Source organism: Saccopteryx bilineata, chromosome 6 (assembly GCF_036850765.1).
Source record: "Saccopteryx bilineata isolate mSacBil1 chromosome 6, mSacBil1_pri_phased_curated, whole genome shotgun sequence".
NCBI classification, from domain to species: Eukaryota; Metazoa; Chordata; class Mammalia; order Chiroptera; family Emballonuridae; genus Saccopteryx; species Saccopteryx bilineata.
Genome location: NC_089495.1, coordinates 127,906,393 through 127,933,898, shown reverse-complemented (window position 1 = coordinate 127,933,898; position 27,506 = coordinate 127,906,393). Strand labels below are relative to the sequence as shown.

At 53.8% G+C, this 27,506-nt stretch overlaps 3 protein-coding genes and 1 long non-coding RNA gene across 8 annotated transcripts; 2 read left to right on the top strand and 2 right to left on the bottom strand.

Annotated features, from left to right (window-relative positions):
- The first annotated feature begins 26 nt into the window (after positions 1-26).
- On the top strand, positions 27-3,714 carry LOC136307884 (uncharacterized). Its single transcript, XR_010726016.1, has 2 exons — positions 27-268; positions 3,248-3,714. It is a non-coding gene; the product is annotated as an uncharacterized lncRNA (long non-coding RNA).
- HGS (hepatocyte growth factor-regulated tyrosine kinase substrate) lies at positions 984-15,223 on the bottom strand. Of its 2 annotated transcripts, XM_066234851.1 has the most exons (22): positions 15,090-15,223; positions 13,693-13,777; positions 13,387-13,462; positions 12,851-12,943; positions 10,751-10,874; positions 9,520-9,572; positions 9,040-9,108; positions 8,265-8,389; positions 6,786-6,864; positions 6,613-6,711; positions 6,386-6,481; positions 5,765-5,803; positions 5,545-5,688; positions 5,393-5,452; positions 4,735-4,948; positions 4,240-4,412; positions 4,020-4,160; positions 3,763-3,940; positions 3,028-3,161; positions 2,841-2,933; positions 2,395-2,484; positions 984-2,050 (listed from the first exon to the last, which is right to left on the bottom strand). In XM_066234851.1, exons 1-22 carry the CDS (start codon positions 15,124-15,126, stop codon positions 1,940-1,942), a joined length of 2,313 nt encoding a protein of 770 aa, XP_066090948.1. In that variant the 5' UTR covers positions 15,127-15,223; the 3' UTR covers positions 984-1,939. The 2 variants fall into 2 exon arrangements, with proteins under 2 accessions (XP_066090948.1, XP_066090949.1); XM_066234852.1 differs by lacking the exon at positions 13,387-13,462 and having other exon boundaries at positions 15,090-15,112.
- Positions 15,224-15,263: 40 nt separating this feature from the next.
- Positions 15,264-21,153, top strand: ARL16 (ADP ribosylation factor like GTPase 16). Of its 2 annotated transcripts, XM_066234859.1 has the most exons (6): positions 15,370-15,501; positions 15,752-15,810; positions 16,493-16,606; positions 17,179-17,294; positions 17,451-17,618; positions 18,140-21,153. In XM_066234859.1, the coding sequence occupies exons 1-6, from the start codon at positions 15,423-15,425 to the stop codon at positions 18,195-18,197; spliced, it is 594 nt and encodes a 197-aa protein (XP_066090956.1). In that variant the 5' UTR covers positions 15,370-15,422; the 3' UTR covers positions 18,198-21,153. The 2 variants fall into 2 exon arrangements, with proteins under 2 accessions (XP_066090957.1, XP_066090956.1); XM_066234860.1 differs by lacking the exon at positions 15,752-15,810 and having other exon boundaries at positions 15,264-15,375.
- Positions 19,809-27,437, bottom strand: CCDC137 (coiled-coil domain containing 137). Of its 3 annotated transcripts, XM_066234855.1 has the most exons (7): positions 27,057-27,289; positions 26,358-26,428; positions 26,146-26,279; positions 23,125-23,341; positions 22,379-22,461; positions 22,138-22,217; positions 19,809-22,003 (listed from the first exon to the last, which is right to left on the bottom strand). In XM_066234855.1, exons 2-7 carry the CDS (start codon positions 26,381-26,383, stop codon positions 21,818-21,820), a joined length of 726 nt encoding a protein of 241 aa, XP_066090952.1. In that variant the 5' UTR covers positions 26,384-26,428; positions 27,057-27,289; the 3' UTR covers positions 19,809-21,817. The 3 variants fall into 3 exon arrangements, with proteins under 3 accessions (XP_066090952.1, XP_066090950.1, XP_066090951.1); XM_066234853.1 differs by lacking the exons at positions 26,358-26,428; positions 27,057-27,289 and adding an exon at positions 27,305-27,437; XM_066234854.1 differs by lacking the exon at positions 27,057-27,289 and having other exon boundaries at positions 26,358-26,501.
- Between the last annotated feature and the right edge of the window lie 69 nt (positions 27,438-27,506).

The window sequence follows — 27,506 nt, the reverse complement described above, 5'->3', positions numbered from 1 at the left end:
AGGCGGGGACCACGCAGGCGCACAGTCTCGTTGGCGGCGACGTTCGAGTTCTGAGGCATAGTCGGCGAGCGGCTCGGGCCCTTTACTCCACGGGCTGAAGCTTAACGTCAGGCTCCGTCCGAGTCGAGGGACAGACCCCGGCCGAAGCCTCACGTCTGCTAAGCATGTCTTTCGGCTTGTAACGTTTGCTCCGCAGCTTGTAGTCACCCAGCGCAAGGAGTTCCCGCTGCCGTCTGGCCAACCTGCTCCTTGGCTGCTTCCTTCGCCGGTATGGCTGCCACTTCTGCCATCACGGGAGGGAGCACGTTTTGTCTTCGGTCCAGGCCGCTCCGGGAGTGAGGGCGCTTCCTTTCGCGGGACCTAGCACGCGTCCTGGGCAGCAGGGCCCGAGCCTCTGCTTAGTGTTTGCTGAAGGTTGTGATTGAGCCCGGAAGGGTTGAGTGTTGGGTACTTGGGCGAAAAGTCTAGCAGGTCTCCGAGAAAGGAGATAAGCCCTGGCTCTATCTCTGGACACCCGGATCCTCCCAAGAACGGCCGAGGAGTGTCTTCAGCTCAGCCCCGCTGCAGTGTCTGCCCTAAGAGTCCTGGGCCTTGGCTCTTTATGTGCAGCAAGCGGAAGAGCGCGCAAGTCTCTCCCAGATGTCCCCGCTGCCACTGATTTCCTACGGGAAGGCAGGGCTGCCCTCTGCCCACCACCTCCTATTATGCTGGTTCTGCCTTTGACCTGGGCTTAGGTAGCATCTGTACCTGTTAAACCAGTCCATTCCTTCACAGAGCTAATGCTGGAGTCATCTAAGAGATTTGGGGTATTTTTTTTAGCTTTTATTTTTTAAATTCATTTTAGGCTAGGAAGAGAGAGAAGAGTGGAAAAGCAGGAAGCATCAAGTCCCATATGTGCCTTGACCAGGCAAGCCCAGAGTTTCTAAATGGGTCAGCGTTCCAGTTCGACGCTGTATTCACTGCACCACCACAGGTCAGGCCTAAATTTTATTTTAGAGATGGAAGCAGGGGGAGCGGGAAGCATCAACTTAGTAGTTGCTTCTTCTGTGTGCGTTGACCAGGGGAGCCCCTGGTTTTGAACCGGTGACCTCAGTATTCTAGATTGTGTAAATTTTGGGTATTTAAGGTGGTGGTCTGAATTCTGGACACAAGGGGCCTTGCATCTTCAATATTTAACATTTTATAGGCTATAACTAGTTGGCATTGTAATCAGAATAGAGCCGCGGGCCCTGCAATCCTGTGCCAGGACTCAGGGGCAGAGCAGTGCCTCAGGGAGATGAGATTGCATGTGAGGCTGGGGCAGGGGATAAGTTGGGCTACGGGATGCACCTGCACACCCCTGAACAGAGCTGGACCAGCTGCCCACCACCTTTACTCTGAGCAGACACTTGATATTTGTTGAAGAGGTTTTATTATCGCTGTTTCATTTGGTCTACTGGGGGCACTGGGTAAGATGACAGCTCAGAAGCAGAGAAGCTGAAGACAAGCCCCCACCCTTCCCATTAGGCTAGTAGCACCCCTGCTGACAGCCCCAGGGGCAGCACTCGAGGGTTCTAGGGAGCACTCACACCAGTCAGACCACAGGCCAGCATGGGTGGGGATGGGAGGGCAAAGGGACCTGACACAGGAGGCTGGGGGCTTCCTGTCAGAGGAGATGCTTCCTTTCCACCCTCCACCCTGAGACCTAGCCATGGGGAAAGAAGTCAGAGACCAGCCTGGGGATGGACAAGGGTGGGGCCTTGGGGGGGGGGGGGTGAGCCAGCAGGCAGGACAGAAAGACATGGGCTAGGGAGAAGGGTGCCCTGCTTGCACGGAACAGGAGCAGGGACAATAGAGGGCATAGAAGGAGAGTATGAGGAGGGAAGATATCGCTAGTCAGGGATGGAGGCCGTGGTGTTGGAGAATGTAGTGTTACTCTGGTCAGTAAGCTGGCACGTGATCAGTCGAAGGAGATGAGCTGGGCTTCATTGCCTTGCACCTGCGCTCCCTGTTGTGGGGGCTGCTGGGTCACAGGTGGTGGCTGCTGGGGAGGGCCACCTGAGGGCGCCATCTGAGGGACAAGGGACCATTGATTCTCTTTCCCCAGGCCCCAGCTCCCCATCCTCATGTGACTTGCCTAGAACACTCCGTCTCAGCCTTGTCCCTGGCACTCAGTCCCCTCCAGCCCAGGGAGTACTGACGTAGGCCCCCTCTCCAGCTTGTCCTGGGTTCTCTGTGGGCTTCATGCCCCATAGGCCGATCCCAAGAGTTCCCAACAATCTCCATAGAGTTGAGCTTTTAAGTGAACACAGGGTTTGCTCCCCACCCATTACTGTATGTATGGATTCTGTCAGCCAAACAGCTGTCCTGGGAAGGGCCCAGGTCCCTAGGGTGGTTGTTCTGGGAGAGGCTCACCTGCTGGTACATGGGCTGCTGCCCTGAGATGTAGGGCTGCTGAGGGGGTGGCAGAGGTGCATCCTGGCTGGGGAGGGTCGTCATGAGATTCTGTGGAGAATGAAAGGTGTCCTTATATTGAGAAAGGAGCCCTGCCTGACCTGTGGTGGTGCAGTGGATAAAGTGTTGACCTGGAATGCTGAGGTCACTAGTTCTAAACTCTGGGCTTGCCTGGTCCAGGCACATATGGAAGTTGATCTTCCTGCTCCTCCCCCCCACCATGACTAAATTTTTTAAAAAAAGAGGAAGGAGACTTGTAGCCAGATGGGGGAGTTTCTGACTCAAAAGACCAACTAGTGGAGCCGAGTTGAGGGGAAAGGAGGTGATTAGAGGGGCTATCCTGCTTAATGCTGCTCCAGTGTCCTTCCCAGGGACCTGTGCTGTCCGAATGCCCTAGGCAGTCTCACCTGCATGCTGTAGGGCTGGTGGTAACCCATCGACACTGCCTGGCTCCCCATGTAACCCATGCTGCCAGACTGCGGGGCCTGGGAGGCCACATTCTGTGGAGGAAAGGAGTATGATGGGAGAAGGGCTAGGGTGGGCGCCTCACAGGGACCTTTTGGGGAGGTGAGGGGAGTGGCCTTGCCTGCCTACCTGATAGCCCTGGGTTGGAGTGGGCTGGTAGGAGGAGTAGGCTGGGCTGGCGCTGGGCCCCGCTGGGCCCTGGGAGGCTGCCTGCGTACCAGTGGCCCCGCCTGGGTACATGTAGGCACTCACCATGCTGGGATCTGTAAAGGAAGAAGAGTGAGCTTGAGAACCTGGGGTTGGGGAGAACTATTTTCCTTTTTGTTTTGAAACTAAGTTTATGTTTCAGAAGCATTCTCACAAGAGGAAAATACATGAAATCAAAAGGATGAGAGAAGACTTCTAAAGTTGAAGAAAACAAGATGCAACTATATTCCAACTGAATAAATGACACTGCTGGAGTGGGTACAACGCAGCCTGTTAACTTCTGAACTCAGAATCGAGACTTGGGACAACAAATATCAACCTTTCACAGTTGCCCGGGCTGGCATTCCTGAAACTACTTTCTGTGAATTCTGGGACTGAACAAGTCAGCATGGGACAGCACAAGCCTGTCGGGGATGACAGGCACAGAAAGAGGAGGAAGACTAAGCTGCTGGAGTAAATATGTTTTAGTGCATGCAGATAAAAACGTGTGTGTGTACAGAGAGCAAGTGTGAAGTGTTCAAATTCGGGGAATTTAGGCAATTTTGTGCATCTTTACTCTTAAGTATTTTGTAAAATCTGTTTCACCAAAATAAAAATGAAAGAAGGTAATGTCTGGAGCTCATCCTTGCTGGTTGGCATTTCTGTCTACCCCGTTACCTGCTCCGGCCCCAGGCACACTGGGATAGGGGTTGCTGCTGGCCGGGGCTGGTTGGCTCATGTACACAGTGTGCATGGGGGAGCCCTCTACCGAGCCTGCTGGGCTGAAGGTCCCTGGGAAACTTGTGGGGCCAGAGGGTTGGTACAGCACGCCTCCCGCTGTGGGCATGGCCTGGAGCTGTGGACAAGAGTGATGGCTGTCAGGGTGGCTCCCAGTGGCTATAGGCCAGCAGTAGTGGAATGAGTAAGGTGTGTACCTGGGCATAGGGCAGGGAGAAGGCAGGCATCTGGGCACGCATCTGGATGGTCTGCTTCTGCTGCTCCAGGCGCAGCTGCCGCTCCTTCTCCTGCTCCTGCAGGCGCTGGATAGCCAGCTGCCTCTGCACCTCCAGGTACTCCTGTGGACCACAAGGCAGCAGTCAATACCAGCAGTGTCCTGGTAACCCTGCAACCCAGCTGCCCGCTGGCCCACTGCACCTGCTTCTTCTGCCGCATGATCTCCAGTTTCTGGGCCAGCTGGATCTGGCGCTGGCGCTCTGCCTCCTCAGCCGCCCTGCGCAGCTTTTCCCGGTGTTCCTCCCGCAAGGCGCTCAGCGCCCCCCGGGCATCACGGATCTGTGCCAACTTGTCCTGCAGCCCCTCATAGTACACTGCAAAAGAGCAGAGCAGGGCCCTTGGCTTTGCAGTGACATATGGGCTGCCTGCCCTTGTCCAGCCAAGAGCTTGTTGACAAGGATACAGCTGGCTGTCTCATGCTTAGTGAGACATTTTCTATCACTGGGACCACCTGCCCCCTGGAGCCTGACAAGCCACAGCCCAAGGACAGCCCTGCCCCAGGAAACTTTCCACCACTCAGCCACTGGCCAGCTCAGGAGGCCCTCACACCAGCGAGTAACAGGGCCAAGAGGGCGCCTGTGGCACCATGTGGGTGCAGTGAGGCCGGGACGGAGGCTGGGGCCAGGAGGGACATACGCCTGCGCTCGTCCAGCTGGTTGAGCAGCTCCAGCAGATGGGGATGCATGCCATTGATGGACTGGAAGAGGGACAGCACAGCTGAGTCGTTGGTGATGCTGCGGCCACGCACATGGTTGCTCTTCATGCGGTTGACAAAGGTGCTGACGGCATTCTGCAGGGCCTTCAGGAACTGTGCATGGCTCTCTTCTGACTCCCCGTTCTGGGACTGTTGCTGGGGACACACAGGTGTACCTGGGCTCCTGAGTCAGGGTCAGACACCCTGGGCAGAGCCACTCTGCCCTGGGCCTCAGCAGCCCCATCTGCACCAGATCCTGACCTGATTCTCCAAGCACTCTGCAAGCACCATAGCCTCCTGTCCCACAAATGAGGAAACTGAGGCCCAGGGAGGCTTGGCTCTTTCCCACAGGCAAGGCACTGGCCAGGAAAGAGCTGCCTGTGGACCCCATGGCCATGCCCACAGGCACTCCCACTGGTGGTGACATGGGACCTGCCTCCCCCACAAAGGCCCTAGAGTCTTACTCTAATGGCCAGTGAAGCCCAGGAGCCGCAGGACAGACTGAGCTGGGTGGGTCTGGTCTTTTAGGGTAGGCAGTGAGTGGCAAGCCCACCTCTGGGAGGTCACTATGGATGACAGGCACCTGAGGAGAGAGCTTACCTCACTAAAGGGTCCACTGGAGGATGTTATGGGCTGAAGGTCTGTCTCTGGGAGGGGAGTCTGGAAAAGACCAGAGGTGAGTGAGGCCAGCCTATCCTGATGTCTCCCTCCCAAGGGACTATAGACCAGGAGCACTGAGAATGGCTCCTCACCTCCACCATGTTTGTTGGGGCTGTGTGTCCCTCCCCAGGCTGGGCAGCTGGCTCCGTCAGCGGCACAGGTGCAGAGGGTGTGGGGCTCTTCCGCACCTCCTCCTGCTTCTTCTCCCAGTAGTTCCGGTTGAGGTACCGGGCAAGCTACATAGGTGACAGACAGGAGGTCATCCAAAGGCCAGGGAACAACCAGGGGAAGCACCTCATGTGGGGAACTTACCTCAGGGTCCATGTCTTCAGCCAGTGGTGCCGATGAGTTCTGGGGAGACATGGGAGGGTCTGAAAGCTCACAGGCCCAATACCCCTCACTCCTCCCCAGCCATCACTTAGGAGGCCCAATGGCACAGCAGTGAAAGAGGACCCTGGAATCTCGCCAGGACTGGTTTGAGGGCGGCCCAAGGACTCCATAATTGTTGACAAGGTGAAAGGCAGCACCTGTCCATCCCATCAACCATACAGATGGTCCTCAACAGGTAGTTGGCAGGGCTATTCTCAACCCTTGGTTCCAACTGGCCCTACCCACCTAGTCAGAGTGGCTGGGTTGACCCCCCAGATAATAAGTCCTGTCATAGCTGTGGGTTGAGCTAGAAAGAGGCAGCTACCCTTGGCGCCAGGACTCCCACTTCCTCCTGCCTGGGGTTGTGGGGGAGACTGGGCTCTCACCCGTGGAGCCTTCAGCCTTTCTGGTTTTCTGGCCTAAAGAGAACCTCTGACCTGGGAGCCAAAAGCCAGGGGTGGTGGTGGGGGACAAGGCCAAGTGACATGATGCTGCCCTTTCTGGGGCAGCCTTCCTACAGGAAGCAGTCCAAGCCAGCGTAGCTGGGTTGCAGGGGGTGCTCACCACAGGCGAAGAATACAGGCTGCTGGCGGGGGGCGCCGATGAGGCCACAGGTGTGGGATCTGCCTTGGGGTACACAGTGTATGTGGATTTCTGTCTCTGTGGGAGGACAGGAAAGAGTGTTCCACAGGGAGCAGGTGGCACAGCAGGTTGATGGTCCACACTCCATCTTCCCCCAGCACTCTAGGACTTGGTGAAGCTTCAGGTCCCCTCAGCTCCCGATGGCTTACCATCCTCTCCTTCTCCTCAGCCTCTGACTGTGACAGGGCCAAGGCCAGCTGTAGCTCCTCTTCCTCCTGCAGTGCTGTCTCATCCCTCTTGGGAGGAAGCTGAAGGCAAGCAGTTTGGGTGAGCAGGGCCCGGGGAGAAGCCCCCAGGGAAGAGGACCCGCAGTTGGGCATACCTGGGACTGCTGCGACAGGGGGCTGGTCAGATACTCCGGGGGCAGCTCCGTCATGGAGGGGGCCTTGCCTTCCACTTTCCTGAAGCAACAGGATGCTGTGGGGGACCGAGCACTGCACCCCGGCCCCCCAAGTTCTCAAGGATGTCACCTGGGATTCCCTCCAATGTCACCATGGAGTGACGACAATGGTTCCACAGGCCACACTCTGGAGAAAAACTGAACCCTCAAACCAGCTGTTGCTTCCAGGCCAAGGGGCCCTGGGCAAGTCACCCAGCATGAGCCACAGCCCATCTCTTGGAAGTGAGCCCACCTGGCTGGGCTACAGCTTTCTACAACTAAGAAATATCCTAGTACAGCGGCCATGGACACCACCTAATGGATCACTCCTGTCACTGACACTGGAACAGATGGATGGGCAGCACAGGTCTCTACACCCACTGCACTGAGGATACAGAGTCCATACTGAGGTCCCACCAGGAGTGCAGAATCTGACCCTAACCACGAGGGAACCTAAGGCCCAAACTGAGGGCACACTGCAAGGGCCTGGATACTTCAGGAAAGACAGAGGATGGGAACACACAGTGGGTGAGGGAGCTGAGAGCTGGGTGGGCCCTGCAGGGAGAGAACTGTCACTGACATCACTGGGACTCGGTGACAGCAGAGCAGGGACTGCGGAGGACACACTGGCATCGTACTGACATCAGTGCCTGCTCCAACAACCCCACTGGGGCTCCGGAACCCAACATTCCTCTTCTGGGCCATGCACAGGAAGTTTCACAACCGAACCCATGTGTGAACATACACACAGTCAGGGGAATCACCCTAACAACATGTCAGTGGAACACCATGGGACCAGGTGGAGGGTACCTCTCCTCTTGTCACGCCGGTGTCTTTCCTGGAAGTTTTACTTCCAAACTAAAAAGTTAGAAGGCAAAAAAAAAACTCTAGCAACTAGCTGGCAGGTCCCTGGCCCCTGGTGTCAGCCTGGTTCTGCCCTGAGTCTGGGCACAGCTGAGGTTGGTATGCAGGATCCAGGCTGGCGCTCCGACACACGTTGGCCAGATGAAAGCTAGGTTGCACAGACTGACCAGGTGGTGGTGCAGTGGATAGAGTGTCAGACTGGGATGAGGAGGACCCAGGTTCGAGACCCCAAGGTCGCCAACTTGAGCACAGGCTCATCTGGTTTGAGCAAAGCTTGGACCCAAGGTCGCTGGCTTGAGCAAGGGGTCACTTAGTCTGCTGAAGGCCCACGGTCAAGGCACATATGAGAAAGCAATCAATGAGCAACTAAGGTGTCGCAACGAAAAACTGATGAGTGATGCTTCTCATCTCTCTCCGTTCCTGTCTGTCTGTCCCTATCTATCCCTCTCTCTGTGTCTCTGTAAAAAACAATAATAATAAAAAAATAAGAAAACAAATTGTTTAAGAAAGCTAGGCTGCATAAAGCACAGGGAGTGGCGGGTGCCTGGTGGGACTTACTTATTGAGCTGCTCGTAACAGGGCTCGCACACGCGCACCTCCTTCTCGATGCCAAACTTGGGGATAGTGGAGTATCTGGAGGAGCACTTGCCACAGAAGATCTGGCCGCATGCCCGGCAATGGTGCTGTGACATGAGGTAGGAGAGGCGACTGCATGATGAGCCTGTGATACCTTGTGCCACTCCACCCAGTACTGTGTACTGAGAACGACCAGGCTAGCATCCCAGACCAGGTGGGCCAAGGGCAGGTGGAAGGCAGGTAGGGAGGACAAAGACCCTGCTTGGGAACAGGGCCCAGGATCTCAACTGCAGCCACCATTTGGAGGACAAGATTTTAAATTTAAAATTAAAAAGTTCACAAAAACACTTGTGAACAATGCTAGGCAGGGGTCTGGTGAGTCTGCTGACATCCCAGGTGCAGACATCACCATCACTGGCCTGGGCCACAGTGGGAAGAGTCACTGGCTTGGGGGTCTAAGCAGGACGTGCTGAGTCAGCAAAGGGGATGTAGCTGAGGGGCTGCTAGCCCAGGCAGTGCAACCCAAGCCCCCAGCCTTGGGCCTAGGTGTTCCTCTCCCTGGGGAGAACTAAGTTTTACCTGGCGGCATAGGCCATCAGACACCAGACCCTTGGTGACCATGCTCACCACACAACTGAGGCTGTATTTCCTCCCAGCACTACCAGGCCACCTTCAAGAGGGAAAGGACCGTGTGTGGCTGTGGTGGCCTCCCAATGGCAGTGGGTAGCAGGGCCCCTCCCCTCACAGGTGCACTCACCTTGCGGGTCACCACCCCGAACTGCACCCTGCACCGATGGCACTCTTCGGCATCCACCCAGTCGGGGGCCTGGAGGACAGCAGAGTCAGGACCTCGCATCCCCACCCTCCCTGTACACGATCCCTGCTCCTCAGATGGGAGAAGACCATGTGAGCAGAGGCCAAGCCCAGTCACTACAAACATGAGGAAGGAGCCCCCTTCAAAGGACTTTTCTTTCTAAGGCTCAACAGCAAAATGCCTGTGGTCTTAAGGACAGGTCAATGCTCATTTGACTACATGAACCCACTAACCACACTCCAAAGGCACCCTGGACTGTTTTCCCATCTCATTCTGCTCAATCTGCTTGGCAATGTTTGAAGTCTCATTTGTGAGACCAACAGTAGCTCGCCCACAGCCAGTGTTCCCATCAGGCTCCGTCCAAGGCTGTTTCCAACTTCCTCAGAGCAGCCCCAACCCCACACCCCAGCACCAGAGACTCACTCTCTCTGCAGCAAACATGGCGTCACTCTCCTTGAACTCAGGGAACACGTGTCCTGGAGAAAGGAGGCTGCAGTCACTGTTGGGGTCCCCACAGCCTCACCTGTCCTCACCAGTCTGCCTTCATACCTTTAGGAGCCACATTCTAGATCTCAGCATCTGCCTCCCCAAACAGACCTTTCAGAGGCACAGCTAACAGGCAACCCCACACCCAGGTGGCTCCCCATGGGCCACTAGTCCTGGGGCTGAAGCAGAGCCAGGCCTTGCTCCCACGTCAAGACCTTCCATGGGCCTCCCATCTGCTTCCTAGCCCTGCACTCCAGCAAGCCACACTTTCTAGTGCTCTCAAAGTCAAGGTCCCCAAGTTTTTGTTGAAGCACAGACCCCTTGGGAATCCTGTAAGACTCTGGACACTCTCCCCAGGAAAGCAAACATGGGCCCACACCTAGCATCCAGTGTCCAGGGACTGACGGTCTGAGACCAGCCTATGGACTTGGACAGGATCCTTGTTACACCTTCTCCACACAGTCCTGCCCACACCCTGCTCACATTCAGTCCCTTCTCTTCAGGGCTGGGGTACCTGACCAAGCCTCTTTCACTCTCTGCTCAGCAAGCAGGGCAGCAGCAGATGCTCTAAGCATGCCTGGACCACAGTCCTCCTTGAGAAACCCACAGCTCTTTGTGGCGAACACAACAGTGGGAGGAAGGCAGAGAGATCCTTACAACATACACCTCAACTGTCATGCCCCCGGCTTAAAACTGCCCAGGGACTTCCGCTGAGCTCAGAGCTCCGGCCTGCACCCCTCCTTAGGGTAGGAACCCCTGTGCATTCAGCAGCCTATCTGCTCAGCCCCAGGCCTCTACTTGTTGTTCACTCAGGGTTAGGCATCCCCACTCACTTATCCTGAACCTCCCCCCCACTCTCCAGGGGCCAGTTCTCGGCTTTACTTCTCTTCTAGGACCCTTTACTCTCAGAAATGAGCTTCTCTGTTCACTTCTTTCATGTGTATTGTGTGCTACTTGGCTCTAACCCAGCCCCGAAGGGGTGTGAGGTCCAAAAAGGCAGGGCCTTCAGTGCCCAGAGCTGGGCTGACCCCATGCACCCACTTTGGGGACACCTGGTCCATGTGCCCATTGCTGGTCACTTGGTGAGGTGCTGTCCTGTGCCTGCCCAGGATAAACACAGCCCCCCTTTGTTTTGCCTGTTGTAGATGGTGTCCCAAAGCTGACTCACCCTCCACTTTCATGATCTGGTAAGTGTCTTGGACCACCTTATACTTGGGCTCATTCCGGAAAGCATGCGCCCAGGCCTGGATCAGGTACAAAATCTTGTTTCTGACGTTGACTTCCACCTGCCTCTGAAGAGAAGGGAGGAAAGACATGAGGAGGACTGCAGAAGACGCAGGCACCAAAAAGGATGTCTCAGCATGACTAAGAGGCTGGTGAGACCTCACTACTTGGGGCAGAGATGGGGCAGGTCCCCTGGATAGGGTGCAGGGGCCGTGTATGACCCTCTCCCCAACCCTGAAGATGAAGTTCTCAACCTGTCTGCCTACTTGGGGCCTGCATTGTAATTCCCGCGAAAAGCTAGGGCTCCTGAGACCAAAACAAGACCCTTGATCACATAAAGACCTACCTGAACAGATTAGGAGCCCCTCAGTCTGTAATCTACTCTTGCCCTGCCTGATGCTGACCCCCTCCTTCCGGTCACAGCCACTCCAGGGCCGCCCCCACATACAAAGCCACAATTTCCACCAGCTTAGAGCTTAGCCAGTCACACTTCCAGAGCCCTCTGAGGAACTATCCGCACACAACACTCAGGAGGGTGGTGGGACAAGAAAACTGCTTCATGGGGATGCCAACCGCAGCTCAGTGCTGGGCTTCTCAGTCTTTCCTCTGATCTGTGTCCAATCAACAGGCCCCCTTCCTTTCTCTAAGGACAACTAACTGTCTTAGATCACGTGCAGCAGAACAGGGCATGATCTGCTGATACAGGAAGGAAGTGGCTTCTGTCCATTCTTCCTGATGGGCTTCAGAGAAGCCAGATCTCAGCTCATATCCCAGATGGAATCTTGGGACAGGACCAGAAAACCATGGCCTGACCTTCTGGTGACAGTGAGAAAGTGCCTGGGGCTGTGCTCCTTGGCAGCCACTCAGGAGCCTCACTTCTGTGGGGTGCCTCTTCACCTCAAAAAATGTCTGCTGAAGCTCTGGCCGGTTGGCTCAGTGGTAGAGCGTCGGCCTAGCGTGCAGAGGACCCGGGTTCGATTCCCAGCCAGGGCACACAGGAGAAGCGCCCATCTGCTTCTCCACCCTTCCCCCTCTCCTTCCTCTCTGTCTCTCTCTTCCCCTCCTGCAGCCAAGGCTCCATTGGAGCAAAGATGGCCCGGGTGCTGGGGATGGCTCTGTGGCCTCTGCCTCAGGCGCTAGAGTGGCTCTGGTCGCAACATGGCAATGCCCAGGATGGGCATAGCATCGCCCCCTGGTGGGCAGAGCCTCGCCCCATGGTGGGCGTGCCGGGTGGATCCCGGTCGGGCGCATGCGGGAGTCTGTCTGACTGTCTCTCCGTTTCCAGCTTCAGAAAAATGCAAAAAAAAAAAAAAAAAAAATGTCTGCTGAGCAGACAACTGCTCAAGGCACAGGGGTGCCCACCCTGAAGAGGGGTGGAGGCCAGAGCTCAGAGTGCAGCAGAAGTCCCTGGGCAGTTTTAAGCCAGGGCATGACAGTTGAGGTATATGTTGTAAGGATTTCCCTGTTGTGTGTGCTCTGCATCACACAACCTTAGGTGTCATTGCCCACATCACAATCCCTGCAGGGTGGGAGATCATGGGCAATGGCTGCATAGGACAATGTTTTGGGCTGAGGATGGCTTTATCTCCTCTGCCAAAGGAGGGCATAAAGCCCTCCCCAATGGGTCTCTCTCACTCTGCCTCCATAAATACATCAGACTCACATATCTCCTGCTCAGAAGCCTTTCTGCTGTGCTTGGGACATGCCCACTCGCCCTTGGGGCTCCTCAGGCCTCTGCCTGCACAAACGCAGCTCCTTCTGCCACTCAGTGATTATCCCCTGCCCTTCAAGTCTTGGCTCCCAGCCTGCCCCAGGAAACCTTCCCTCACCCTACAGGAAGAGAGGGGCCTTCTATGCCCAGACATCACCGAGCTGGAACTGGCATGGTACAGGGACTACAGGTGCTCACCCTGCTGGCCTCTGCCACTCTGGCACTATTCCTGCCACAGGTGCCAGCAAACACCCGGAAAAGCAAAGGCCTGGCAGTGGAGCAGTGCACTCCTCCTCCCTCATCTGGACCCATTGCTCCTGAAGGAGTACCCACCTTCAGCAGCTCCTTTAGCTCCTCCATGGTCTGCTTGTTGGCCACCTCATCATGGACGGTCTGGCCACAGTTCTTCACCACAGACTCCATGACCTGCAGACCCCAACGAGGAGAAAGGTCAGGCTGCTGGCCAAGGCAAGAGCCCCTACTGGATGGGCCTGCCTTCCCAGCACAAGGCAGGCCTCAACAGGCCCCCCAAGCCACCTACCCGCTGGGAGAGCCCCCACGGCAGCCTAAGGCAGGCAGCAGCCAGCACTATACAAGCTACTCCTAAGTCCACATGTTATTACCAAGGACAGAGATTAGAGTCACCCTCCTGCCCTAGGTGTGTCAACTTAAGGTGGAAAAGCTGAGACCCAGCTCCTATCCCAGCTCTCTGTCAGGGCTGCTCACATCTGCTTTCATGCTTGGTGCCCACACAGTGCTGACAGTGTACCCAGGCAGGTGGACAAGGCTGCAGGAGCCACTCTTTCCTGCCATCCTGACTGCTGGGAATGGGGAACCCTGAGAGGACTGGAGTGCAGGGATCTAGTCACCTCTAGAGCATACAAGGCTACATGGGGGTTCTTGTCGTTGACTTTCTTCTTGATGGAACTCACGGCATACTTTGCCCTGAAAGAAAAGTGTGTTGGTAGAAGCAGAAAGAGATAGGAAAAAAGAAAGTCTCAGCAACTAATACGAGACATGTCCAGCTGCCATCTGGCCCTTGAGATCTTCCAAGCTGTACAGAGAGAGAACTTTGTCCCCCAATCTCAAAAAGCCCAACTCGCAGACCATGCAGCTCTTCATCAAGGTTATGGGGACCAGGAGGGTCAGTGGGTCCAAGTGTCCCCCTCACTTACTGCGTATCCCCCTGGCGGATCAGGTCACAGATCTGCAGAATGGACTCCCAGTCGGTCTCTAGAAGAAGCTGGCTGGTCGCTTTGTCTAGGGCAGGAATGCACCATTATGGGGGCTTATCCTGCTGTGGTTCCCAAGGGGGCCCCTAGCTTAGGATGGAGGGGCTGCCTCCTACTCATTTTAAACATTTAGACCCAATGGAAAACCCTGTGAAAATTCTCCTGATGTAGTGACAACCATGAGAATGCTGTCCTGCCCTAATGAGGCAAACAACTTGAAAAATAACAGAGAAATCCTGTTGTGGGCCTGTTACACACCAGGTGCTCTTGGCCAAATGCTTCCCGTGAAATCGGTTCTCACACAGCCTTATGAGCTAGGTTCTATTTCCATCCTCTTGCAGATAAACTGAAACAGAGAGGTGAGGTCACTGCCTAGAGTCACACAGCTTGCTGGGGACAGAGCCAGAATTCAACACTATGTTGACTGCTTCTCAACAGAGAAATCTTCCACCTCATCTCTCAGAGTCCCTGGTTTCAGAAGTTTGACCTAGTCGGTTAGATTTTCACTGGGGCAAGGCTTCAGAGATGCAGCATGGACTCCTGTCTTCTGCTTCAAGTATCTTGTGTGGTGAAAAAGGCCCGACCTCCAAGACTTCTCCAACTAGCACCTCACTCTCTTCCATTGCAGCTGCCTCAGACAGATGAGCTCTTGAGGTACTGCAGCTTCCAGCCCCTCTAGCACCTCCTTCCCCAGTGACTACAAATAACCTAACAAGGCCTGTCCACCCTCAGTTTTGATCTGGTGGTAACTTCTGGATTGATCACCGAAAGGCTGAACCACCTTACGTTGGTAACTAAGTTCCTTAGCTTGAACCTTACAAGAGCAAGAATGATGTGTCTTCTGAGGTCTCCAAAACTACACCTCCAGGCAGATCAGAAAGGATCAATCAGCCAAAGCCTCGGAAAGACGAAGGAAACGCCTTCCTGAGCCACCAGGCGCTCCTCGGAGCGGAGCGAGAGAAGACAGAAGGGGTTGGCCTGGTCCCCAGGGAAGCAGCCTTGAAAAGCTCCTGGCAAGTCCCAGGACGGTGTCTTTCATTTGGCAGTGCCAATGTTTGGGTCAAAAGACCTGAATTCCACTCAACCTAAGCTTTTTGGGGGAAGGGTGTCTACTGAGATTTTACTGTTCAATCGAGTCACCCATCTTCATGACTCAGGACTTCGGGCTCCTTCGGTCAGATGACCGTGATCGGTTCCCGTGGACCTGCCGACTCCAGGCCCGGCCTACCCGCAGACCCTCGCCCGACCCTGCCAGCGCCCGCGCCCTGAACCGCCGATCCCCATTTGCGGCACGCCCACCTAGAGCGCGGGTCGGCCTGCAGGGGCGGGAGCTGCGTTACCTAGGAGACGCTCAAAGGTGCCGCTGCCGCGCCCCATGGCAAACCGGGTCCGACCTGACGCCGCGGCCTCCTTCGCGGCGAGCAAACGCGCCCCCGACTTCCGCTTCCGCCTTCCCCCCTCGGACGCGCGCACGCTGTCGTCGCCGGGCTGGCTTTCGAGCCGCGAGAGGGCAGCCTTTCCGCTCGCCCCAGACGCTGTGCGCCGATTTGGGCCGCGCCGAAGACCAATGAGCAGCTCTAAAAATTAGAAAAAGAAAGAAGCAGTGGTTTATCCAATCAGAGTGGGGTGAGGGCGAGCCTTGCATCGCTGCAGTGCGGAGCTACGGGTTCCGAATGGCGCGAGAGATTGAGATTTGTCTACTGTTGGGGGCTACAGGCGTGGGGAAGTCGCTGTTGGTGACACGACTGCAGACTATCCTTCCGCCCCGGGCGAGGAGATCTAGGGAAACAAGGGGTGCCTGGTGGTGAGGGGCCGGGGTGCGGTGTGGGGGACGCCTGGGGTGACCGGGGTTAGGGGACGCGGGACGCTCATGGGGCGGTCGGGGACGGGGTCGCAGTTGGGACTGGAGAGGGGTCCTAGAGGGCTGGGGGAAAGCCCGGGTCGGAGGTCCAGCCGCCGCTCTCCTCCTCTGCCCCGCTTGGAGTCCTTGACCGCCTCGCATAGCTGAGTTCTCAGGATGGGAAGGGCGACCTGGGCGATCCTCCTCCGACGCGGCCCACGGTAGGCGTTGCCCTCCCGGGATTTTAGTAGAAACGGTACTCCTTGCGGTTTGCAAAATGCTTTGGGTCCTTGACCTGACCTGTGGTGGCGCAGTGGATAAAGCCTCGACCTGGAAATGCTGAGGTCGCCGGTTCGAAACCCTGGGCTTGCCTGGTCAAGGCACATATGGGAGTTGATGCTTCCTGCTCCTCCCCCCTTCTCTCTCTCTCTCCTTTCTAAAATGAATAAAAAATAAAAATAAAAATGCTTTGGCTTAAGCGGAAATGAATCTAGCCGGTAGATGAGTTAAATACATCCCAGGGGAAGAGTCGGCTGTCACAGGAAGGAGCTGGTCCCACTGGGAAAGAGCCGTGGTGGAAGTGGGTGCTTGGCGGGGGAATCCCGAGCCGCCCCTCCACACACTGTTTAGATTACTGTCGCTGGTCGCCCCACAGGGCGAATCCACTGGTATAAGTTGATTCTTTGGCCACAGCCAACCAGGAGGGGTAGGGCCCAGAACTCTTGGAAGCGTCTGTACCCCTTCGTTAGGGTTCTGCCTAAGACCTTGATAAAGGGTCTTTTGGGGTTTAGGTTATAGTGTAAATTACCAGGTACATTGTTATTCTGGAGTTCCAGTGGGAAAGAGCAGTTCCAGTGGGAAAGAGCTTGTGGAGGTCTGTGCATCCTGTTTTTTTCCCCACAGGTGGGCACCAACCTTACTGACATTATGGCGCACAGAAAGATCACAATCCGGGAGCTGGGGGGGTGCATGGGTCCCATCTGGTCCAGTTACTATGGAAACTGCCGCTCTCTCCTGGTAGGTCATATTCTTTTGAACTCTTTTAGAATTAGGTCCCCATATCGGTATTGTCTACTCCCCGACCTCACTTTGTATAAGAGGGAGTTTGGATTTCTGGACGACCATGCTAGCTAGTCAAGAAACAGGGCTCATGCTATTGCTTCCTGGGGGGAACTCAGCCTGATCCCTAGTCCTCCCGCTCCCCAGCTAAAGGCTTGCTCAGGGCAGTGTTCATGCTCTGCAAGTAACTGCCTAATGCCCACCCTCTACCTTGTTGCCATGGATGTGTTTTTACATTTGTTTAAATTCCACATTTCTCGGGTTCATCCCACCCTGGCAAACCCCGTGTCCCAAATTTTGGGACCCTTCCTGGAAAAACAGAACCCTTCCTGGTGGCCACATGAGACTTCTACATGGATGACAATTGGTCGCTCTCATACACCTCATTTTCTTCTGCTTCTGCCTATCCTCTAAGCCCTTTGTTTCAAAAGTCATTTGCTATTCCTGAGCCAGGTCTATGATGCCTAGGGAGACTTGGCAGACACTGTCTTCATCAGAGTGGCCCTGAACTTTTTTCCTTTTCTTCCCAGTTCATGATGGATGCTTCCAACCCCACCCAGCTCTCTGCGTCATGCATGCAGCTCCTGGGCGTCCTTTCTGCAGAACCACTTGCAGAAGCATCGATCCTGATACTCTTCAATAAAATGTATGGGTCTGTGGCCCAAGGGGGAATGCTAGAGGATGCTCAAAGAGGACCTCCCTTGAAGTGTAGCCAGGAAGGGGTGGCACCTTAGGGAGGAGTGCAGTGGGGGTGGGGTGGGCTTGTGGGGCCCACTTTGACAAGGCATCCCTTTTGCTCCAGTGACCTACCCTGTTACATGACCACAGAGGAGATGAAGTCCTTAATCAGGCTCCCAGACATCATTGCTCAGGCCAAGCAGAACATCACCATGGCAGAAATCAGTGCCAGAAAAGGAACTGGCTTGACAGGGGTGCTGCACTGGCTCCAAGACACCCACAGAACCAGCAAGTGACTACTAACTGGAGAATGTGGCTGGATGGTTCTATGGAGAGAAGGCAAAGGATGGCTCTACTAGGCCTCTGGAGATTTGACCCAGCATAAATGCATAAACCTAGAAGGCAGGCTTCTGTGCTGAGCTGCAGTGATGGATAAACTGAAGCACCCAGATTACAGAAACTCCTGATTGCCAAAATTGGAATGAAAATACTGTCCAGGGCTGGGAGAGTAGGACTGGCCTACCAGACCTCTGGTCCCCCTGGGCACCCAGAGAAGCATGGAAGGCAGGGTTCCCACAGGTAGAGAAGACAGGGAGAGGCTACAATGGGGCACAGGTGCCATGGAGTTTGTGCCAGCAACCTGCTGCACCCTTCCATTCCCCAGGTCCTTGGTGTCACAGCTCCCCAGTTTCCTGCTCTGTTCTTCCATTTCAGCTGAGGGAGCTAGCAAGAAAACTGTTGATTGGTGGGTGTCTAGGGTACTCATAACATATTACCACAAACTGGCTTATAGGAACATGTTTATGATTACAGTTCTGGGGGCCAGAAGTTTGAAATCAAGGTGTCCTCATGGTTGGATCCTCCCCCTTGAGGCTCTGAGGGAGAATCCATTCCTTGCCTGTCTCCTAGCTTCTAATGGCTACAGGTAATTCTTGGTGTCCTTGGCTCATGGCTGGCCAAACTTGAATTCCTGCCTGCTCCTTTTCATGGCCTTCTCTTATAAGCACACCTGTATATTGGACTTTGGGCCCATCCTAAATCCAGGAGACTTTGAGATTCATAATTACATCTCCAAAGACCTTTTTCCCAAATAAGGTCATATTTGCATGTTCTGGGGTTACAATTTAGCTGTATGTCTTATAAACCATTAAAACTACTGTAACTGGAGAAAAAAAACTACTGTAACTGATAACTGGGTGTGTCTACCAAGTGTGGTTTGAAATGTTAGGCCTTGCAGTGTTTCTGGCTCTTGGCTGTGTGCAGTCTGTGCCACTGCTGGGTGCCACTTTCTGAGACATGCCCTGTGAATAATTTTCTTTTATTATTTTTATTTTATTTTTTTATATTTTTCTGAAGTTGGAAACGGGGAGGCGGTCAGACAGACTCCTGCATGTGCCTGACCCGGATCCGCCCAGCACGCCCACCAGGGGGCAATGCTCTGCCCATCTGGAGCATTGCTCTGTTGCAACCAGAGCCATTCTAGCGCCTGAGGCAGAGGCCATGGAGCCATCCTCAGTGCCCAGGCCAACTTTGCTCCAATGGAGCCTCGGCTGCAGAGGGGAAGAGAGAGACAGAGGAAGGAGAGGGGGAGGGGTGGAGAAGCAGATGGGCGCTTCTCCTGTGTGCCCTGGCCCGGAATCGAACCCAGTACTCCTGCACACCAGGCCGACGCTCTACCACTGAGCCAACCAGCCAGGGCCAATTTTCGCTTACACCACTAAGCAGTCGTGGACATGGGCAATCTCCACATTGGTGGGGTTCTTGTAGATTTAACAGATAACTTGGGACCCAAAGAAAGGGGTTTCAGACATCCCTGAAATTTCAGAGGACTTGAGCAAAGCCTGGCTAAAAGCACAAAGTGTTAGAAGAATCTCCTTAAGCTGTAACTCATCAGTTCTTCAGCTAAGTGTGCAAGACTCCCAGAAAAGGAGTTAATATTGGGTATGAGCGCTGGGACCTGCCTTCAGGGTAATAGCAGCTGGGAAGGTCCCCCTTTTTTTACTATCAACTTCTGAGTTATGCAAACCATGTTTTACGTATTCAAAAAGTGAACTAAAACAAAGCAAAACTGGGAACTTAAAACCTGAAAAAAAAATCCATGGCTGGATAGTTCAGTTGGTTAGAGCATTGTCTCAAAACACTAAGGTTGTGGGTTCAATGCTAGGACAGGGTACATAACAGGGAAGTGACCAACTAAGTGGAACAAATGAATGATTCCCTGTGTTCCTCTAAAATAAATAAATAAAACTAAAAACAAAAGATCTGTTTATCAAACTGGTACCATAACCAGACAAAGAAAAGAACCTTTTAAGTTGACATTCAAATAGAATAACTGGCTTGTCCATCTTTAGTTGGCTAAAAAAACTGAAGAAGCCTTAAACTTCATTCTGTACTTTGTGTTAGTACTTTTCACATTAGAGCTATCTTACGTATGTTGGAGGATCAAATTTTTAAAAAACAATTTTCAGTGTAAAAGATGTAAACAGAAGAAAAAATACTAAATTTTAATAGTATCAACATAAACTCAGAATTGTAAAATTGTATATTTTAAATTACTTTTAAGGCCTGTCTGCAAAAATAGTATACAAGCATTAACATCTCAGCATCAATGAGCATTTTTATAACCCAGATCTTTTTTTTTTTTTTTTTTTACAGAGACAAAAAGTCAGAGAGAGGGATAGTGACAGACAGGAATGGAGAGAGATGAGAAGCATCACTTATCAGTTTTTCATCCCAACACCTTAGTTGTTCATTGATTGCTTTCTCATATGTGCCTTGACCATGGGGCTACAGTAGACCAAGTAACCCCTTGCTTAAGCCAGTGACCTTGGGTCCAAGATGGTGAGCTTCGCTCAAGCCAGATGAGCCCGCACTCAAGCTGGCGACCTCAGGGTCTCGAACCTGGGTCCTCTGCATCCCAGTCCGATGCTCTATCCACTGCGCCACCACTTGGTCAGATCTTGGTTTCTAAATACCACACCTCCACCAGAAGAAACAGTCCCTTACAGAAAACAGACTCCATATCTTGGATAGAGAAAGAAAACCTTGTGTCTGAAGGCTAAGAATCCTGAGAAACTCAAGAGTTAAGTATCAAAAGATCTTCCACAAATGAACCTCCAAAAACCAAAAAAAGAAAAAAAAACTTGAAATGTATAATGTACTGTTAAAATCACTTAAGTCCGGCCCTGGCCAGTTGGCTCAGCGGCAGAGTGTCGGCCTGGTGTCCCGGCGGGGGACCCGGGTTCGATTCCCGGCCAGGGCACACAAGAGAAGTGCCCATTTGCTTCTCCACGCCCCCCCTCTCCTTCCTGTCTCTCTCTTCCCCTCCCACAGCCAAGGCTCCATTGGAGCAAAGATGGCCCGGGCACTGGGGATGGCTCCTTGGCCTTTGCCCCTGACGCTGGAGTGGCTCTGGTCGCGGCAGAGTGACGCCCCGGAGGGGCAGAGTATCGCCCCTGGTGGGCGTGCCGGGTGGATCCCGGTCGGGCGCATGCGGGAGTCTGTCTGACTGTCTCTCCCCGTTTCCAGCTTCAGAAAAATACAAAAAAAAAAAAAATCAAGTCCAAAGTGATAGGTCCCCCTACTGGCCTTATCTGTTACTGTATGCAACTATGATAAATGCTAAGGTGGCTTCTTTATGAAAAATGTTTCCTCACCTGACCTGTGGTAGCGCAGTGGATAAAGTGTCAACCTGGAAACGCTGAGGTTGCCGGTTCAAAACCCTGGGCTTGCTTGGTCGAGGCACATATGGGAGTTGATGCTTCCTGCTCTTCCCCCCTTCTCTCTCCCCTCTCTATAATGAATAAATAAAATCTTTAAAAAAAAAATGTTTTCTGCAACTCATGCCCTCTGTGTGGGTGGCATCATTAGTCTCCCCCTGCCTTTGTGGGGACTTAAAAGTAGCACTGTGAGCAGGTGGTCTACATGCTGACCACCCCTTACCCAGGGTCTACCCTCCCTTGCACAGGCCTGCTGCCTGACTCACGCCTACAGCTGTGCTGCTCTGTTGAATCCAGGGCAGCCTGTGATGGATTTGGTTGACCTAAGTGAGCAGTATCTACAATTAATTGGCATTTAGAGACAGGATTGTGGAATTGGCCCCTGGTTGTCTCAGCCCGGATCTGTGTGTTCAGAACAGAGCTGAGGGTGATGCTAGCTAGGTTCATGGGAATCATGCTGGGTGTGACTGGCTGTATCTCAACCAGGTGCTGGGCCCATCTACAGGGGCTCAGGACAGATGGTATGCTGTGTGAGACAGGCCTAGCAGATGGTCACTCATGAAAGAGTAGTCTTTAGGAAGGAAAAAAATGAGCCAAGACTAGAGCCCTTTCCTGAACTTGGGAGCTGGTATACCAGGCTTTGGATGTGTCCAGGGAAAGGATTTTGATCTGTGGGCCCCTGCCAACGCCCCCTCCCAGTGAGTGTGGCAGCCCTAGTCTCTTGCCTTCACAGACACCTCTGTGGCTTCTTCACGGGAGGGAGGTGGGCTGACTAAGCCTTCTGCTGCTGCTGCTGCTGTTGCTGCCACCACTGCCGCTTCTTTATTGCCCTGTAGGCCTGCACAGCCCGCTCTCTCTCCTTCACCATGATCCGCTGTTGGGCCATTGAGGTGGCTAGAGGCTGGGACACACTGCCAGGGCTCAAAAGCATCCCCAGCATCAGTGATTTCTTGCTGGGCTGAGGACCAGATACAGAAGGAACAGCAGATTCAGGAAGAGGGGAGATGACAAAGAGCCTGGTCTAGGAGCTGTTAAGCCCAGTGAGAACCACACTCACCAGTGACAAATAGGAAGTCCCCAACCCCTGCTTACCTGGCTCCTGCTCAGGCTTGTTCTGGGCTTGGCAGTCAGCTCAGGAGGCTGTAGGGCAACCTCACCAAACTTCACTGTATCTGGAGGAGCAGAAGAGCACCCCTGAGGCCTACTGCCCACACAACCACTGCAGTCCTGGCACCTAAACTGTCTGCCCATCCATCATCTCGGGGGAACACAGATACCCGCCAGCCCCCAAGCCCCCACCCAGGGCTAACACAGTCCCATCCGAATGAGCCACCTTGGAGCAGCTCCTGCTCTAGCTGCTCTGCTGCCTTTTCCTCTCTTCTCTGCCAGACTTTTTCCTGTCGCCGTCTCTGGAACCTGGGGAAGAAAACACAATGCCATTCTGATTCCCTACTCTCAGTTCACTGTATTAGCAGGATGTGGAGTTGCCTTGCCTTTGCAGGATGCCCGAGACAGAGCCCAGGTGGCTGCCTCCAAGTCCCCAATCATACCACCACCCACAGCTCTCTACCAGAGAGGGACTGAATCCAGCTGGCCAAGACCTGTGCGATGGAGTTGCCAGCACCTCTTCATAAACAAGAAGCTGAGGCTAATAGGAGTCACTAATAAGGGTCCTCAAATCTACTCCAGACAGGAAAGGTGACATTAGGAAAAGAACCCCAGTCCACATCTAGGCAGAGAAAGTGGTGTCTGCCGATCAGAAAGGGAATGCCAAGGCTGTGTGTCAGTCTCACCCACACCCCTTCCACAGCCCTGATTTCCACAGGGGCAGGTATGGCCCCCAGTGTCCAAAAAGCCCTCCTGGGGGGACAGAGCATTTTTTCTCTAGTTCCATTCAGCAACAAGCCTGGGCTGGACAGCTGGCCCTGACTTGTTCTAGCTTTTGGAATTCAAAACTAGACCCTCAGTTCCATGTCAGAGCAACCCTGAACCATGGAGTGCAGTGGGGGTGCCCCTGGCAACAAAACTGTCGCTACAGAAGATGATCATGGGACCCAAGCTCCTCCAGCCCCTGCTCACGCTTTCTTCAGCTCTGACTTCTTGGGAGCCGCCTGCACCTCAGGTTGCTGGTTGTCCTGGTTCTTGTTGAGGAACAGCACGTGCTGGGCCTCCTGCTCCATGCGCTGAATGTAGGCCCCATCGGACTCCCACTTCCTCTGCTTGAACTTGGGGACTGCAATGTCTGGACCCATTCCCCTTGCTTCCTTCTCCAACGTCTTTCTGAAAGCTGCCTGAGCTGAGGACAAAGGGAGATAGGGCATGAAGGGCAGGGCAGAGTGGGTAGTGCCAAGCTAGCCACCATGGTCATGCCCCTCTCAAGGCCACAAGAAGGGAAGACTAGACTCAAAAGGGAGCAGCCCAACTACAGTGGCTGAAAAGGACCTAAGATACCAATCTCTGGGCACCCACAGGGATGGAGTCCCCATAGCCCACTGGTACATGTTAAAGATGTCATTGTAGCTTGGCTGAAAAAAGAAATAAGAACCAAAACATCCACCAGTAGGTGAATGTTGAATAAGTCCCCTGTGTTCACTACTCAGAGACATCACTACCCAGGTGTATAGGAGAGCACACTGGAACTCCACACAGCAATGTGGATAGATCTATAAAGTCCACTGTAAGTGAAACCTAGGACACTAAATGCATTGAAAGAAGGTATATAGTTTACGTTGTATGGATGTGAAAGTATGCATAGATTTCTCCTGGGAAGGTTTACAAGATGAGCAGTGGTTTCTTTTAGGGGGAGGAAGGCTACACCTCACTTGATGTCTTTCAGAACTATTTGATTTTACCATGTATGTGAGTTTTTCTTTTTTTTTTTCTGAAGTTGAAAACAGGGAGGCAGTCAGACTCCCACATGCGCCCGACAGGATCCACCCAGCATGCCCATCAGGGGGCAATGCTTGTTGCAACCAGAGCCATTCTAGCGCCTGAGGCAGAGGCCATGGAGCCGTCCTCAGCGCCCAGGCCATCTTTGCTCCAATAAGCCTCTGCTTAAGCCAGATGAACCCACACTCAAGCCAGCAACCTGGGGGTTTCAAACCTGGGTCCTCCGTGTCCCAGTCTGACACTGTATCGGTTGCGCCACCGCCTGGTAGGCTATTTTTTATTTTTATTTATTTATTTATTTATTTGTATTTTTCTGAAGTTGGAAATGGGGAGGCAGTCAGACTCCCGCATACACCCGACCGGGATCCACCTGGCATGCCCACCAGGGGACGATACTCTGCCCATCTGAGGCATTGCTCTATTGTGACCAGAACCATTCTAACTCCTGAGGCAGAGGCCATGGAGCCATCCTCAGCGCCCAGGCCATCTTTGCTCCAATGGAGCCTCGGCTGCGGGAGGGGAAGAGAGAGACAGAGAGGAAGGAGAGGGGGAGGGGTGGAGAAGCAGACGGGCGCTTCTCCTGTGTGCCCTGGCCCGGAATCGAACCCAGGACTCCTGCACGCCAGGCCAACGCTTTACCACTGAGCCAACTGGCCAGGGCCATATTTTTTTATTTTTTAGAAGGGATTTTTAAAATGTTCATTGATTGACTTTAGCGAGAAGAAGGGGGAGAGAGAGAGAAACATGCATTTGTTGTTCCACTTATTTATACATTCACTGGTTGATTCTTTTTTAAAATTTTATTTATTTATTTTAGAGAGGGGGGGAGAGAGAGAGAGAGAGAGAGAGAGAGAGAGAGAGGAGCAGGAAGCATCAACTCCCATATGTGCCTTGACCAGACAAGTGCAGGGTTTTGAACCAGCGACCTCAGCATTCCAGGTTGATGCTTTATCCACTGCACCACCACAGGTCAGACTCACTGGTTGATTCTTTTTTTTTTTTTTTTTTTTTTTTGTATTTTTCTGAAACTGGAAACAGGGAGAGACAGTCAGACAGACTCCCGCATGCGCCCGACCTGGATCCACCCGGCACGCCCACCAGGGGCGACGCTCTGCCCACCAGGGGGCGATGCTCTGCCACGACCAGAGCCACTCTAGCACCTGGGGCAGAGGCCAAGGAGCCATCCCCAGCGCCCGGGGCCATCTTTGCTCCAATGGAGCCTTGGCTGTGGGAGGGGAAGAGAGAGACAGAGAGGAAGGAGGGGGGGGTGGAGAAGCAAATGGGCGCTTCTCCTATGTGCCCTGGCCGGCAATCAAACCCGGGTCCCCCGCACGCCAGGCTGACGTCTACCACTGAGCCAACTGGCCAGGGCCTCACTGGTTGATTCTTGCATGTGCCCTGCCCAGGGATCAAACCTGTGACTTTGGCGTACTGGGGACGATACTTTAACCAACAGGGTTGTTTATCTTTTAAATATACTGCTCACAAAAATTAGGGGATATTTTACAGCTTCATATTCATTGTGAAATATCCCCTAATTCTTGTGACCAGTAGAACTAAAAAAAGGGCTCACTGAAAAAGCATGGTTCAAATGTGCCATCTTTCCCCAGGTCAGTGCACCTCCTCCACCCCTGCCCTTCCTTACCTATCTCACTATCCCTTTGGCAGCCAGGTAACCCCCAATAAAAAGCCCAAGTTTTAGGTGAAATTATTAAATTGCTGTAAAGTCAGCTCTACATTTGGGAAAATGAATATGTATCTATGCAGAAGCTGATGGGTGGGCCCCAGGCTGGCCTTGGGGGAGGGTTGGGGTCAGTTTGTCAGAGGGGCCTCATCAATTCCCTCCTTAACCCCCAGAAACCACCTGCTTCTCTCCACCATGTCTCACTTGCAAGAGCCTCACGGGCCTGCCCTGTCCACTCTCCCTCCTTCACTTGTTCCACAGCGACCTTTTTCAAAGTAAAGCTGAACGGATCATCTCTTTTGATAAATCTCCACTGCTCTTGGGGGAAATGAATGGTCCTTACACATGGCCCAAGTCTTCTTTGGGGTCTCATCTGAAACTACATTGGCCTCAGCGGCTGCTGTGGCCTTGAAGACACCGGCCTTGCGTCAGTACTCTGCATGTTCTCGCACACTCAGACCACTGACAGGCCATTTGATATTTGGGCAATTACGTTTTATTACCACCCACATGGACTTGCACATTACCCTGTTTCTTCCTCTTCTTGTTACTGACGGAGTTTTTCATCTCCTGGCGGCTCCTCATTATTTCTCGGAGACGGAGGGGGATTTCCTGTTCATCCTGGTTCTTAGGCTTACAATTCACTTTCTTCTTTTCTTTGCTAAGAAGAAGAACATTGGGGTGAGACACGTCCCAAGTCCGCATAAGCAGAGTCAAAGAAATCGAAGTTGAGCCTGACCTGTGGTGGTGCAATGGATGGAGCATCGACCTGGAAATGCTGAGGTCGCCGGTTCAAAACCCTGGGCTTGCCTGGTCAAGGCACATATGGGAGTTGATGCTTCCAGCTCCTCCCCCCTTCTCTCTCTGTCTCTCCTCTCTCTCTCTCTCTCTCTCTCTCTCTCTGTCTCTCCCTCTCCTCACTAAAATGAATAAATAAAAAAAAATTTTTAAAAAAAGGAAGAAATCGAAGTTGAGCCTGAAAAAGAAGCTTCGCAGGTCATCCTGGCTGCTGGGGGACACGCTAGTCAAAGCGGCACCCTGGCCCTGGCCAGTTGGCTCAGTGGTAGAGCGTCGGCCTGGCGTGCAGGAGTCCCGGGTTCGATTCCGGGCCAGGGCACACAGGAGAAGCGCCCATCTGCTTCTCCACCCTTCCCCCTCTCCTTCCTCTCTGTCTCTCTCTTCCCCTCCCGCAGCCAAGGCTCCATTGGAGCCAGGTTTGCCTAGGCGCTGAGGATGGCTCTGTGGCCTCTGCCTCAGGCGCTAGAATGGCTCTGGTCACAACAGAGCAACGCCCCAGATGGGCAGAGCATTGTCCCCTGGTGGGCCGGGTGGATCCCAGTCGGGCGCATGCGGGAGTCTGTCTGACTGCCTTCCCGTTTCTGGATTCGGAAAAATACAGGGGGGAAAAAAAAAAAAAAAAAAAAGGCAGCATCCTCACCCGGAAGCAGTCCCTGAACCGGATTCTCGCAGAACGCTCCGAGCGCCCCAGGGGGGCCGTCGCTCCCTGACCTCGTCCAAGATGGCAAAGATGGCACCCTGGAAGGTGGCAACTGCCACACTGGAGACTCCCCCGCGCTGCCGCTCGCCAGCTAACCTGCTGGCGCGCCCATGTGGACATGGATAGGGCAGGGCGCGGAGCTTGGCCAGTCGAGGGGCCTGGGCAGACTTCGGGGCGATGAGACCCACCTGCGTGGCCTGGGCCTCGGCGCCAATAGCTGCTTCCCCTGAAGCTGCTGCCACGGCCTCTGCGGCCGCCTTGGGTCGCTAGGCCCCGCTGTCCCCGCAGGGGTTCGGCGCCCAGCTCCCGCCATCTGCACCCGCTGCGGCACCGGAAAAGCCACTTCTTCCCGACCCACAACCGTCACTTCTGCTTCCTGTGCTCAACTCC

What these genes read in the sequence shown, in the direction of transcription:
- HGS (XM_066234851.1), bottom strand. Translation starts at nt 15,126, where the DNA reads ATGGGGCGCGGCAGCGGCACCTTTGAGCGTCTCCTAG. An exon ending in GCCTGTATTCTTCGCCTGTG is followed by an intron (nt 5,804 to 6,385) that starts GTGAGCACCCCC and finishes ATGTCTCCCCAG; the next exon opens with AACTCATCGGCACCACTGGC. An exon ending in ACCAGCCCTACAGCATGCAG is followed by an intron (nt 2,485 to 2,840) that starts GTGAGACTGCCT and finishes CATTCTCCACAG; the next exon opens with AATCTCATGACGACCCTCCC.
- ARL16 (XM_066234859.1), top strand. Translation starts at nt 15,423, where the DNA reads ATGGCGCGAGAGATTGAGATTTGTCTACTGTTGGGGGCTACAGGCGTG. An exon ending in CTGATACTCTTCAATAAAAT is followed by an intron (nt 17,295 to 17,450) that starts GTATGGGTCTGT and finishes CTTTTGCTCCAG; the next exon opens with TGACCTACCCTGTTACATGA. An exon ending in GACACCCACAGAACCAGCAA is followed by an intron (nt 17,619 to 18,139) that starts GTGACTACTAAC and finishes TTATGATTACAG; the next exon opens with TTCTGGGGGCCAGAAGTTTG.
- CCDC137 (XM_066234853.1), bottom strand. Translation starts at nt 27,429, where the DNA reads ATGGCGGGAGCTGGGCGCCGAACCCCTGCGGGGACAGCGGGGCCTAGC. An exon ending in CCGAGGCCCAGGCCACGCAG is followed by an intron (nt 26,280 to 27,304) that starts GTGGGTCTCATC and finishes TCTTCTTCTTAG; the next exon opens with CAAAGAAAAGAAGAAAGTGA. An exon ending in CAAGAAGAGGAAGAAACAGG is followed by an intron (nt 23,342 to 26,145) that starts GTAATGTGCAAG and finishes CTTTGTCCTCAG; the next exon opens with CTCAGGCAGCTTTCAGAAAG.